Source organism: Caloenas nicobarica, chromosome 13, assembly GCF_036013445.1.
Source record: "Caloenas nicobarica isolate bCalNic1 chromosome 13, bCalNic1.hap1, whole genome shotgun sequence".
NCBI lineage: Eukaryota > Metazoa > Chordata > Aves > Columbiformes > Columbidae > Caloenas > Caloenas nicobarica.
The window spans coordinates 18,672,586-18,686,303 of record NC_088257.1 but is presented as its reverse complement, the minus strand read 5'-3'; the positions used below and the strand labels follow the sequence as shown (position 1 = coordinate 18,686,303).

The 13,718-nt window shown below is 59.6% G+C and overlaps 1 protein-coding gene across 1 annotated transcript; it reads left to right on the top strand.

The window, feature by feature from the left end:
- The first annotated feature begins 1,596 nt into the window (after nt 1-1,596).
- Nucleotides 1,597-6,603, top strand: LOC135994017 (START domain-containing protein 10-like). Its single transcript, XM_065644284.1, has 6 exons — nt 1,597-1,761; nt 5,101-5,248; nt 5,368-5,471; nt 5,589-5,706; nt 5,990-6,042; nt 6,391-6,603. Exons 1-6 carry the CDS (start codon nt 1,597-1,599, stop codon nt 6,601-6,603), a joined length of 801 nt encoding a protein of 266 aa, XP_065500356.1.
- Nucleotides 6,604-13,718: the final 7,115 nt, after the last annotated feature.

The following is a 13,718-nucleotide window of genomic DNA, read 5'->3' as shown; positions in this document are numbered from 1 at the left end:
TGATCCCAGATGGGGCACCCCAGAATCAGTACTGGAATCATGTTCCCCATCCTCATCAGAGGGACGGATGAGGAGACAACTACACCTTTGCCTTGCAGGTGGGGCTAAACTAGGGGGAATGGGTGTGCAGTGAAAGGCAGAGCCTCAGCCTAGGTCGACCCTGAGAAACTCAAAATTTGAGTCAACAGAAACCTCCTGGACATCAATGAGACAGACCAGATAGATAACCCCAGGTTTCACCCAGGCTGGGGACCAAGGGGCTAAGCAGTATCTCAGTGAAAAGCACCTGGGCCAAGGCCCAAGACAAGGTCCTGGACAAGAGGCTGAGCAAATGGGGCAAGCTGCATCCCTGTGTGACACGAGGAGGAGTGTGGCCAGCAGCCTGAGAGAAGGCGTTGTCCCTCCTGCACCAGAAAGCCCACAGCCCAGACTGGCCCACCAGTTGGGGGAGAGGTGGAGGAGCAAGAGAGGGACCAGCAGCTGCTGCTGTCAGGGCTGGGCCCTGGCGCTACAGGAGGGGTGGATTGGGATCCACCAGCATCATGCAGCTGCCTGGTGGGCAGATGCAAAGGCAACAGGGCCACGCTGTCTCAGTAGGGCATGAGATGTAACAAAGGAGAAGAGACATTAATTGCAGCTTCAGATTAACTGTAGGAATTATTATTTATTTTCCTGGGGATGCAGTACAGCTGTGGGACATGCCACCAAGGAGTTGGGGCAAGTCCATCCTTCAAGATACAGCTGGATAAAGCCATGGATGACCTTACCCTGTGCTGGTGGTGTTTCTCCTCCAAGCAGGAGGGTGGGCTAGAAACCCTCAGCCCTGAGCCCTTCCCATGAGCACTACCAGGGTCCTGCAAGCTCAGAGAGGGGAAACCTTCCCACCTGCAAATTCTTTCCCTTCCCCATGCCAGGAGCCCACCCCACAGACACAGGACACCTTGACAGCCAAGGTCATGTGCACTGGACCACAGCCCCATTCCAGGCAGGCCAGGACACGCGCTGGCCCGCATCCTGCCGATGCTGAAGCCCATCGCTTCCGCCACACTGCTGGGAGTCCTGGCTGCTTCTCCCAGCAGGTGATCAGCTGATCCCGCCAGCGACTGGTGCTGCAAAGTCAGGCACAGAGATTGCCAGTGTGCCGGTGAGGGGACAGCGGGGCCGAGAGGGACAGAGGGCTCGAGGAGCCGGGGGCAGCTCTGCCCTGAAAGCCGAGCCACCTGCATGCTGCTACCTGCTGAATAATAGAGGAGCTGACAGCCAGCTGGAGAGAAATGTGATCCTGCTTAGCCAGCCGGGGAAGACATCTGAGCTCCCAGCAGCTGCGATAGTGACTGCAAGGAACGAGCCTTCCTCCCTGCTGCTTCGTGCAGCGCAGCCTGGCCAGGGTGGCTGGAGGTCTCTGCCCACCCTGGTGCACCTGAGTGACCGGTGCCTGCTCTGGGGACATGGGCTTGGGGCTCCAAGGATGACGTGAGCTGCAGCAGGAGTCCAGCAAGGCAGAGCTCAAGGGCAGAGCTGAGTTTCCCGTGAGGTGAGGCAGAAGGAGCCTTCCTGCAGCCGGTGCCTGCGCCCTGGGTCCAGCAGCTCAACCTCATGTCCAGAGGAGGGGAGATGGTTTATATCCCGGATGACTCCGACTTCAGCTCCTTCAGAGATCAGTGCGAGAGCCTGGAGGGCTGGCACTGTCGGTATAACAAGGCTGGCGTGACCGTGTGGAGTCAGGGGCAGGAGGAAAGCTGCACGGTGCAGAAAATCAAGGTAAGCAGATGCTGGCAGCTGCGGGACTGCCAGCCCTCCCCTGCCCCAGCTGCCTGCCCAGCTGCTTCTGTGGGTCCCCAGGGTGCTGGCCTGTCCTGGGAGTGCACAGCACCCTGGTCCAGCCTGCCTGTGGGTGTTTCTGCCCCAAATGCAGGGGCTGGTAGGGTTCATCCCCCAGAGGTGCCTGCTCTGCAGGTTCTCCCTGCCTGCCCCAGGCTTTAGCCTCTTCACCTGCTGGGTTGCCTGCTGCAGCCTCCTGCCATGCACACACGCGTGTGCGCTCATGTTGCAGCTGCCCTTGATCCGGACACAAGCGGGAAGGCCCTGGGATCGATTACATTAAGGAGATGGATTTGTTGGGAGCCCCCGGGCATGAGAAAGGCTGGAGGGATGGCTCCCTCGTGCCTGTCCCCTGGCCACGCCATCCTGGGGCACATCACCTCTCATCCTGCACTGTACAAGCATCCCAGAGAATTTAAGAGCCCCAGTGTGCTGTCTCAGGATGTTTGTTGCTTGCCAGGGCCAGATCTGGGATGCTGCAGAGGGACTAGCAGGGCTCAAGCATCTCCCAGGCTGTTACACCTTGTTGCACATCCACACGGCACTGCCAGGTGACCCTGAGTACCTCCAGAGTGGTTATGGGGTGCTGGGGGTGAGAGGCATGGGAGCCTCATCACAGGGTAAGCCCTGAATGGGAGTATCTTGTGGGACAGCACTTGGCTTCGTGGCTGGTGTCACAGGCAGGGCTTTGGCTTCTCTGGCCTCCAAGGACCAGGATGCAATGATGGGATCCACCTGAGCAAGCCAAGCCAGAGCATCTTACCAACAGACTGGCCGAGCTGGTAAGGAGAGCTTTCAAGTGGGAGTATCAGGGAAGGGTTACTATGACCTGAAGAGCAGGAGAGGTGTGGGGAGGTGGTGAGGAGGCACCTGGGTGCAGTACAATGGAGAAGGCTCTTGCACCGCTCTGCCAAACACAGTAACCGGCAGCCCATCTCGGGTGTCTGCACACCAGTGCATTCAGCTGGGAAGACACCAGGAGGAGCTGGGCACGCAATGATTGCAGTGCTGCCATGGATGGAGGCCCAGCAGGGCCAAGGTGAGGAGGAGGATTAGGAGGAGCAGCACTCTCTGCAGAGGTGTAGCTGCAATACATGTCACCTTGCCGCAGTGAGCTGGGGAAGGGCTTCTGGGCTAGGATCAGACAGCACTTAAGCCAGTTGGGCATGCACAAGTCCACAGCACCAGGCAGGACACACCAAGAACAGTTTGAGGGGGTTTGCCGACATCTCTTTGAAAAGTCCTGGTGACTGCAGGAGGTCCCTGATAAATGGGAAGAGGCAAATGTCACATTCATCTTCCAGAAGGGCAAGAAGGACACTCCAGGGCACTATGGGCTGCTGTGTCACCTCCATCCCTAGAAAGGTAATGGAAAACATCCTCCTGGAAGCTATGTCCTAAAGGACAAGGGCAGTAGGAACAGCAGCAGGGACCTAACAAAAGGAAATCATGCTTGACCAGCCTGGTTGCCTCCTGCAATGAGAGGACTGACTGTGTGAGGATGGAGAGAACAGTGAAAGCCACACATCTTGACTTTAGTAAAGTCTTTGACAGGGTTTTCCATAGCCTCCTTGTCACCAGATTGGTGAGGTATGGACTAGAGAAGACGAGGTGGAAAACCAGCTCACCACCAGGCTGACGGCATGGTGACCAGCAGTGCAGAGTCCAGATGATGGCCAGTTGCTGGATCATACCCTGTTACTGTGATGGTGGGACTGGGTGCTCTCCCAGTGAGTCTGCAGGCAGCACTGAAGTGAGGAGAGCATTTGAAGTGCTGGAGACAAGGCTGGTGCTTGGCGTGACCTGGACAGGGTGGAGAGACAGGCTGCAAGGAACCTCATGAAATCCAGCCAAGTTCCAACAACCACAGCTCAGCAGAGGGGATGCAGTTATATCCCCTTTGGCCATCTATAGAAAGAGGACCCCAGGCAGGTTCAGGGGGGTCTGAGCACCATTGCCCAGCCTGGATCATGGCAAGTAACACTTCCTTGATGTGGCTTTTCTGCCCTGGACAGGCCCTGGCCATGGTGCAGGTGTCAGCACTGCCCAGGGACCCTTCCCAAAATGTGGGATGGAGGATGCCACTCAGTCTGGGCAGGAGAGCTGAGCTGCACAGGCTGCGCCTTGGGGGTCAGAAGAGCCCCAGTCTTTCCATTAATTCAGGCATAACCTGGAGAGTCCCTGAGCAGTTGGAGCTTTGCGTTTTTTCCACCTGAATTCACTGTGGATGGCCTGATTTGCAGCTTTGTGCTTTCCCCATCCCAGCTGACCGCCTGCTGCTCATGGTGCGGCTCTTGCACACCTTCTGTTCATCTGTGGCTGGGGAGGGGTGGTGGACAGGCTTTAGTGGGGGATTTTGGGGGTGCAAGGCTGTGATACCCTCCCTGTGATAACTGGAGCTTGCAGGAGCCCAGAAGGATAACGAGCTCTACCTCCAGCTTGAGGCACCCTCCACCCCGCAGCAGCTGGGAGGGGGTGGCTGGGGAGGGGGAGCAGGAGGAAGAGGCTGGGCACTCCCACACTCTCCTCCATGGTGCCTCAGGGAGCGTAGCACATCTCCCAGCCTGTCCTGGGCACGAGTCCAGCATGCCGGGCAGAAACCATCACCCAGGCCATCAGGGAAAGCTTGCCTGAGATTGATGGGACCTGCCACGTTCAGAGGGCCATCTCCAATTACACAGCACTGCTGAACACCTCATCAAAGATGCAAGGTCTCTAACGAGGAGCAGATGACATCTCCTTCCTCTGGGCATTGAGAGGAGCGGGCCAGCCGGCTTCATCAATAATGCACTCGCCAGCACGGTCAGGCAGCTCCACGGCTCCGGTTGCAGCCGGGGCCCCACCAACCTCCCCGGACCAGACCCCACACCCGAGAGCATCATGCCAGGGCAGGAGCATCCCTTTGCTTGCTCTGCAGGAACACGGGGTGAGGGGACAGGGCCTGGACCACTAGGCAGCCCCATTTGAGGGCAGAGGGTCCTTCTACCCCCACCGCCCTCCCGCTTTTGCTGGAGGGATGCATGTGCTGCATGCCAGCAGTGGGGCTGGTGACTTTGCCTGGACCATTGTGAAGCAGACCACAGGGACATGCCCTGCACGGCGCGTGCAGAGAATCCTCCCATGGCACATGCGTGTGACCCTATAGCAACACAGAGACACGCCACTGTACACAGGAACAACCCAAAGTCCTTGTCCCCAGAGGAGCACAGCCCCATGCCCTGGGGGTGGGTGTTACCCCCGATGGTGTCCCAGTGGCCTGACTCCCCTGTCTCCCTGCAGACTCGCATCTCCTGCAAGGACGTCCCTGCTGAGACCCTCTACGACGTGCTGCACGACACCCGCTACCGCAAGAAATGGGACTCAAACATGATCGAGACCTACGACATCGGGCGCCTGACCGTAAATGCTGATGTGGGATACTACTCCTGTGAGCATCCTCCAGCCCCTTGGGACCCCCAGTATCCCTCCTCCCCAATCCCCCGGCCCTGTGTGTGGGTATGGGGCCACAGGGGCAAGAGGTTGGGATGTAACAGGGTCTGTCTGCAGGGAAGTGCCCTAGCCCCCTGAAGAACCGGGATTTCGTCACCCTGCGCTCCTGGCTGCCCCTGGGCAATGACTACATGATCATCAACTACAGCGTGAAGCACCCGGTGAGCTCCCAACCGGCCACAGCCCTGGCATGGGTGCTGGTCCCATGGGCTGGTGTGCCCAGGCAGGGCTGGGCAGCAGCTCAGGCAGGCTCTGAGGAGAATGACCTCTCTCTGCAGAAATACCCGCCCCGGAAGGATTTTGTGAGAGCCGTGTCCCTGCAGACAGGTTACCTGATCAAGGCAAATGGTGCCGGCGCCTGCGTCCTCTATTATCTCACCCAGGTGGACCCTCGTGGTGAGTGTCAGCAGGAGGGGAGGGTGCAGCATGCCTCCTTGGGGATAGAATGAGACCCATCTCTGAAGCTCACCCACCATGGCTCTCCATCACCTAGAGGTCCAAAGGGCACTGGGAAGTGGAGACAACCCGGGGAAGAAGGGGGTCCCCTCCCAGGGCACTGCGTGGGGCAGGTGCCATCTGCCCTGGGAGCGTCCTGCCTGGCACGGGACTCTGCAGGCTGATGGTGCTCCTCTGGGGCTGGACCGGGCTGGCTGAGTGATGGGTCTTTGGGTTCTTGCAGGGTCGCTACCAAAGTGGGTGGTGAACCGCGTCTCCCAGTTTGTGGCACCGAAGGTAAGCAGGGTGCGTGGCTGGTGGTGGGATGCACAGGCATCAGGGATGAGCTGCCCCAAAGTAACCCCCTAGGTAGGGGCAGGATGGGTGCTGGGTGACCCAGAGTTTACAGGATGGGTGCTGAGTGACCAAAGACTCACAGGACAGGTGCTGGGTGACCCAGGGCTCACAGGACATGCACTGGGCATGCTGCTGGGGCTGTGTGGTCCAAGCCAGGCCTCCATCCCCTTCCAGCACCCCAAAAAGCAAGCAATGGGGGAGCTGGAAGCTGTGCCCACAGACTGGGGTGGCTCCATCCCCACTGGGGACTTGGGACATTGTGACAGGCTGGACCCACTCTGCCCACAGGCGATGAAGAAGATCTACAAGGCTGGGCTGAAGTACCCAGAGTGGAAACGCAAGCATGACCCTGGATACAAGCCCTGGGTGTACCCGGAGCAGAACACGCTGCCCAGTGTCAGCCTGACTGAGCTCTCGGTGCAGCACGCCGACTCACTAGAGAACATTGACGAGACGGGACTTCCCGAGGACCAACTGAGTACCAGTGACCATGAGGCCTGAGTCCTTGCCACAGCCCTTTCATGTGGGACCCCCTTGTGACCGAAGCTTGGAAGCCAGGGGATATGGGTGGGAATTTGTCCCCTTGCAGCCCAACAGTCACGTCTGTCTTCCAACTCCTTCATCATAGACCCCCCTACCTGGGCAGCCGGGAACTGTTCCATGGGAACCTGCAGCATGGAGGCTGGAAAGAAAGAGGATGGGCAACCTGGTCCCCTCGGCACACATGGTGGCCCATGGAGATGTCCCCAAGCAGGAGGTACAACCGTCAGGGGAGTGGGTGCCCCAAGGAGAGGTTTGGCAGGGCAAGAGAGAGGGAACCCTTCATGGGGTGGGTAGGAGCTTTCCTGGCACCAGGATGTCCCTTTGCCACTGTAAGACCTTCTCAAAAGTCCAGAAAAAGAGGTCTATGGGGGTCCTGCCCAGGCTTTGCAGCAGCACAGGGCTTTGACCGACCCTCTCTGGCCCAAGGTCCTGCTCTGCCAGCTCCACAATTAGGCTGGACCCACTCCAGCCCACCAAGTCCTCCCGGACTTTGTGTGACCCCACCTGCCATCTCAGGAAGCCTCATCCCAAGTCCTCTCGTGGGCATCAGACTAACCTCCGCAGGCTGGCTCTAGCCCAGCTAGTTCTGAGGACCCCTTCCCCATGTGGTGTTTGGAGGGACTTGTCCTGGCAGTGGGGTCTTGGGCAGCCTCTGTCCCCACTCTCAGTGTTTCCCACTGCTGTAGTTTCTGGCACAACAATAAAGGGATAGGTGTGTGAGCGAGAGAGCTTCGGGCTGGCACGGGACAACGGGGACACTGGCATGGATCCCACGCTAAGGCTGTCCACACACCAGGTCCTGGGTTGGAGGGGTGGGCCAGTCCAGCTGTGCAGTCCCAGCACCCAGGGGTGCCCCTCATCAGGGAGCGAGGTGGCCGGCAGTGGGGCAGGAGGGGCAGATGCTGGGCTCCACACCCCCACACGCATGCAGTTGACTGTGCGTGGGCATGAGGCAGCTTTCGCCGGACAACGGGAAGTCAGTCTAGACAGACACCGCTGGGGGAATACGCTGACAAATGCTGGATTTTCCATCCACCCATTCACTCCCACGTTCCAAGGCTGCTGGGCTCCTGCCCCAGGTGGGGTTAAGCCTGATCTGTGCAAGGCCAATGTGAATGGGGCCGTTGCTGCTGATGGTGCTGGGATGCTCAGCTCCAGACCTGTCCCAGCAAAGTAAAGACTGGGGGACATGACGAGGGTGTGGTGGCCTCTCCCACAGTCAGAGCTCTGCCCAGGCAGTGGTGGGACAAGCCCCTGGAAGTATCCAGGTCTTTCAGCCTGCCCAGAGCCACTTGCCACTGCAGATTTTGGGGCCTCTCTGACCCCTTCAGCCTCACACTCCCTGGTCACCCTGAGCCCCCTGCATCCTTTCCCCAGGCTGTGGGTGCTGCTGCCCTGTGTTTGCTTCCCCTACACCTTGAGCTTCTCCTCTCCAGTTCATCCGGACACCCACCCCAGCATCCCAAGTACAGATGCTCACATTCCCCTTTAGCCAGCCTGTTAGGTCACGTATGTCCCCCATGTTGCTCCAGGGGGACATCACACGCACGTGTCTCTCTGCAGAGAGTGCTGGGGAGGGGAGAGGAGGTCCTGGCCGTTGGGGCAGCCAACTCCCACGGTTTGCAGCTGGGCTGGAGGCTCAAACAAAGCAGGGGCAAGAAGCCAGCTCTGCAGGGAAAATGTGGAAAACCCAAGGGCAGGAGATGTGCAGGTTCCCACATGGGTCTCACGGTGAGGTGACCAGTCCCACCCTGTCCCGTGCTGCTCCCGCCATGCCAGCAGACAGAGGGCACCCACAGCACGGAGGATTTTATTTCTGAAAAGACACATCCCAGCCCCAAATTACCCACAAAACACTTTGCAATAATCGTGACAGACCTGGGCAGGGAACTGTGGTCAGAGCAAGGGGGACAAACACCCCTGGGTGCTGTCGTGATGGGGCAGAGCCCGCTGGCACCCCAAGCCCGCAGGGTGCTGGGGTGAAGACCACCCTGGATGGGTTTGGTGCTGCAGGAAGCAGCCTTGTCCCTTCCCATTCCCTGGCTGTTTCTCTGCAGCAACCAAGCTGCAACTCTGCTGCAGGGTGTGAGGAGCTGCTGCCTGAGCAGTGAGGGGCTGGAGAGGAGTTCCCATTCCCCAGCCAGCCCCAGGGAAGGCTGTGCCAGGGTGGGCGACATCTTGGCCCAGGATGCTGCCCAAAATGACCCGATGGCAGTGGCATCGACCGCATGGGAAGGACAAGAGCAGCTGGCATCGCCTCGGCCAGAGAGCAGGGTGAAACCTATGGGGTTTGGGGAGGGGGCTGGCCCAGACCCCATGGGGTGCTGGGACCCCCAACCTGGTGATTTCTTCCTACCCCATGTGCCACTGTTGAGTTTCACAGGAAGGGGGACTTGCACCAGCATTCCCCAAGCACCTGAGGGAGGGAGGGGACAGGCAGAGTGCCAGGGGACCAGAGCCCCCCCGGGTGCCCTCGCCAGGATGCTGAGGGAGTGGGTGGCCCGCAGCCCAGCAGGGTGAGGGTCAGACACGCAGGGGTTGCAGCCCCACACGAGAGCCCAGCTGGATGGATTTTCCTGCCTGGCCCCAAGCAGAGAGGAGCCGCCCCTCAGTGCAGAGATTGGAAAGGAAACGGGAAGCTGCTGCTGGACAAGAGATTAGCCCAGAGTCAGTGATGTCAGCTGGCAGCCTGATGGATGGGGGACAGGGGGAGCGTGGCATGGGCTCTCTGTCCCTCCTGCACACAGCTCCGCAGCCCACTCCAGTGCTGCCAGTGTCAAACATGCCCCAGCTGGAGGAGGATGTGGCCCCATCCCTGAGATCTCATTCTTTGCATCTCCTGAGCTCATGGAGAGGTCTTGAGCAACTCTCACTCACCCCCACCACCCACACTGGGACCCTGACCCCAGCAGGAAACCCTCCAGCAGTCCATCTTATCTCATGAACTGGCCTTCAGCAGGGATTTTGCCTAGAGAGGTCCAGCAGATTTCCAAGCCCAAGAGACTCCCCCTTCCCCCTCCCCACTCCTCCACCGAGCCCTCCCAGGGACTCAGCTCTCTACCATGCCCCAGCAAATGCTCTGGGCTCAGTCCCAATCCCACAATTCCAGCTATCCTACATGGTATTTTCCCTCTACGTATGAGCCCTGAGTGTCCCTCACCCTGTTCTGCTCCCAAGAGATGCACCTGCATCACCGTACACATCCTCCGGCATGATCCAGCATGGGTAGAGCTGAAGATTAAAACAAAGGCCCCAGGGTGCAGCAAAGCTTGATGGATAGGGATGGATGGATAGAGGGAGGGAGGGAGGGAAAAATGGGTGTGTGGATGGATGGATGGATGGATGGGCATCTGGACATGTTGACCTTGAGGGCCAGTGTCATCATGGGTGCTGCCTTGAAAGGTGAAGGACCACACAGGCCAATGTGCTAGAAGGATCCAACCTTCACTTTGATCTTTCCTTCCTCCAGTCCTTGCCAGCATTTTCATGAAGCCAAATCCCCCCAGACCAAGAGGTCTTTTCTGATCCTCCTCCAGGGAGGAGGCAAAACTCTCCTGCTGTGTGAACCGCTAGTCACAGCAGGGCTCTCTGCCTCAGCCCGAGGAGGCAAATGTCTAAATATAGATTGCATCAGCAGGTTGGCAGACACCAAAGAGATCAAACAGAGCCTTTAAAACCTGTGATGCAGAAAGTGGGCCGACAGGAAGCCCTCAGGAAACAACCCAAGCCGCAGCACACACGTCATGAATGCCGGTGCCACACCGTGCCCTGTCACTCTGCAGTACTCTGGTCCTCTCTGGCCCGGTCCTGTGCCAGCTGTCTGGCCCCACAGTGCTCCCACAGCTGGGAGTGTCCTGGCTTGGGCTGTTCTCCCGGCTGGGCTCTGGGAAGGGGCAGTCACCGTTAGGAACTGGGTGCCGGGGCTCAGCAGAGGTGCCTGAGCAGGGGTTTTCCCCCTGCCAGGGGAACTGAACCCCCAATCCTGGCACTTAGGTGACTGCAGAGAGAGAAGGGAGCAGGGTAGAGAGTTTTCTACACCAAACTGGCCTGTCAGCAGCCATCAGGATGGGGCTTGTGGCAACAGAGCCCTGGTATTGGCCATGTCAGGCCACCAGATGGGACTGTGCCTTGCCATTCTGGAAATGTCCCAGGGTGTCCCTTCTACCCTGAGACAATGTTTTCTTCCCCAGCAGCCCATCTCTGCCCTCCCGGCAGGCAGGAGGAGCACCACTCCTGGTAGCAGGTTACAGTTAGGAGGGGTTTGTAGAGGTGCTGGAGGGAGCCGGACAGCGCTGAACCAGGATCTGGCCCCATGCAGGAGTCTGCTTCACAGGCGCTGATGCCTCCAGCATGGCGGGGTGGAACCGATGGCACACTGGCTGCCACCAGCGCTACTGACACCCTTTACTCTGCCCCTCCAGCTGCTCCCACTGCAGACCTCAGCACCTTTCCCATGAGCAGCGGGTGCTTATATTTACCCAAACAGCTTCCTCTAAGGAGCAGAGGCGGGAGCCCAGTGGGATGGCACAGTTCATGGTGCAACGCCAGAAGGTCCCTGCACACCCTGAGGGTCCACATGCACCCCGTCTCCGCATCCCACCCACAGGGTGGTCCATGGGGCCACCTCTGCCATCCTCAGCCCTGGGGACACGTCGGCCTATGCCGGAGCAGCTGATGAGGAAGAGGGAGGAAGGTAAAAGCCATGCTGGGCTGTTGCTGAGTTCTGCTTCTGCTTTGTAGGAGCAAGGCTGCGATGAGAAGCTGCCGTTCCACACCTAGCTGCAGGCACAGAGACTTGTGCAAGGTGGCTCCTGCCACTCCCACCCCCCACAAAGGCTTTTGGGGGGTGTTGTTGGGGCAGGCAAGGACCAGCCTGGGTTGGAGAAAAGGGGTCCCCAGGGAGCTGGACCCTCAGGGGGCAGGGAGTGGTTATCAGCTTTGCCATCAGGAGCAGATAAGGGTGTTGTGAGATATCAGCCTCAGACATCCTCCATGTGAGAGGTTGGGTAACAGCTGAGCCAGACTAACTGCCAGCGCCATGGGGGTCTTGCAAAAAGCATTGTGTTAGAGGCAGCTGGGCTGGCCAGTGGTGAAAGTACAGGCTCTTTACAGGAGAAAAACCCTTCCAATGTTCCCCTGCCACCCCAGACCCCACTGCTGTCCTGCCCCTCAGTTCACTCCACATCCCCCTTATCATGGGGCACCAGCAGTGGGATGGGTTCCTGTATCCCTGCAGCATGGGGAGGAATTCGTGTTCCCAACTTTTCACCCAATGAGCCCCAGTGCCAGCCCTCCTACATCCTCTCACCAGCATGAATATTTTAGCCTGTTTTCTCATTTTTGGCAACACCTTCCCAGCACCTGCACCCTGCCCAGTCCCAGACCATGGTGGATATAGCAAATATCTCCTCTTGCCTGCAGCCAGAGGCAGAAATAGCAGATAGAGCCTAATGCACCCAAGCACTTCAAAGACCTCCCTCAGGGTGGGGGTCTCAGAGAAGCCTGGTTGCTCCATGGCAATGCATGTCCAAGGGCTCGTGGTGGGGAGCAGGACCCTTGATGGGAAAATGAAAGAAGGAGCAGGGAGGATGGGGGGCAGCCCTCAAAGGAGGGCAGAGCCTGGCCGAGGGCCAAGCATGGGGCAGGAGCATGCCCAGGAAGGGGCAGGACGGGAGGGTGGGACAGGGATTGGGGCTGGAGGGTTGGCCCAGAGGAGGGACCGGCAGTGGGAGGCGTGGGCTGGGTGCTGCGAGGGCTGCCTGCACCCGCAGCAGTTCCTGCAGGGCTGCCTGCCCCTGCCCGCAGGCTGAGCCCTGTGCCCGCTGGGGACGTCTTGGCATCACCCTGGAGCCCGGAGCAGGGCGGCCAAGGAGGCCACAGCGGCACTGTCACCATGCTGCTCCGCTGGAACCGTGGACCACGAGAGGTGAGGGAGAACCCCGAGGGTGGCAAGGGACAGATGGGACAGACAGAGGGATGGGGGGAAGGTCCAGGACTGGAGCAGTCCATACCCACTTTCAGCCCACTGCACCGGCTGCTCCGCATGGGTTTGCAGGGACAGGGACAGTGTCCATCTCCCTGTGAAGTGTCACCGCCCATGGGCACAGCCAGACTGCCCCGAAGTGCCACACCACAGCCCAGTGCCCGGCACAGCCCTGCTGCCCCAGCATGGGGAGGTCTCAGAAGCCAGGTCCCCACAGGGGACTGCCTGCTGGAGTCCCAGGCAGGGCAGGCAGCAGGCAACACTGGCCACAGATCCCTCAGGTGATGTGGGCACAAGAAAGGGGGAAATTGTCCCATTTCAACACCAGGCTGCTGAGCAGAAGTGGGTACAGCCCTTGAACCCTGTGCCGGAGACACCCAGCCTACACTGGTACAGGACATCACCTCCCACACCCCCCTGCCCAGCCCTTTGTGTATGTCTTACACCAACAGGCAGCCTTCCAGCTGCCATGTCCCCCTGCCCTGCTCCCCCAGCTTCTTGGCCAGCTGCTGCCATGGCCGTCCCTCCTCAACACACGCTGCTCAGCAGCCACTCACCCCATGAGGAGCCCCCGGCAAACACCCATCACGCAGACCCCACACCCACACATGCTCGCTGACAGCATCCCCTGACACGTGCTCCCAGGGACACCACCACCTCCGCCACCATGGCAGCCTGCCCATGCTTCCCCATGCCACCCATGCAACCCCTGCCTGCGCAGGCAGCAGTGGGGAGCAGGCAGATGCCTGTGCCGGGGCCCTGGGCTCATGTAGGACGGATCCTGGCCCGGCTGTCCCGCGGGAGGGGGCAGGGGATGCGTGGGAGCGTGCAGGCAGCAGGAAGGAAGCCCGCTCCGAACAATAGAGGGAAATGGAGGAACTGGAAAAAGACCCAGTGGCAGCACAGTCAGCACAGATGGTTTCATGCGGAGGAGCGTGATTCATGGGAAAAAGGCCCTCGGCGCCACGCAGAGAGCCCGCAGCTCTGCCCCGAGGCTGGGCCAGCAAATAATTCGGGGATGTGGGACCCAGTGGGTGGGCACCATGCTGAGTGTGAGCCCCAAGCCGTGCCCCTCCATCTCAAGCCATGG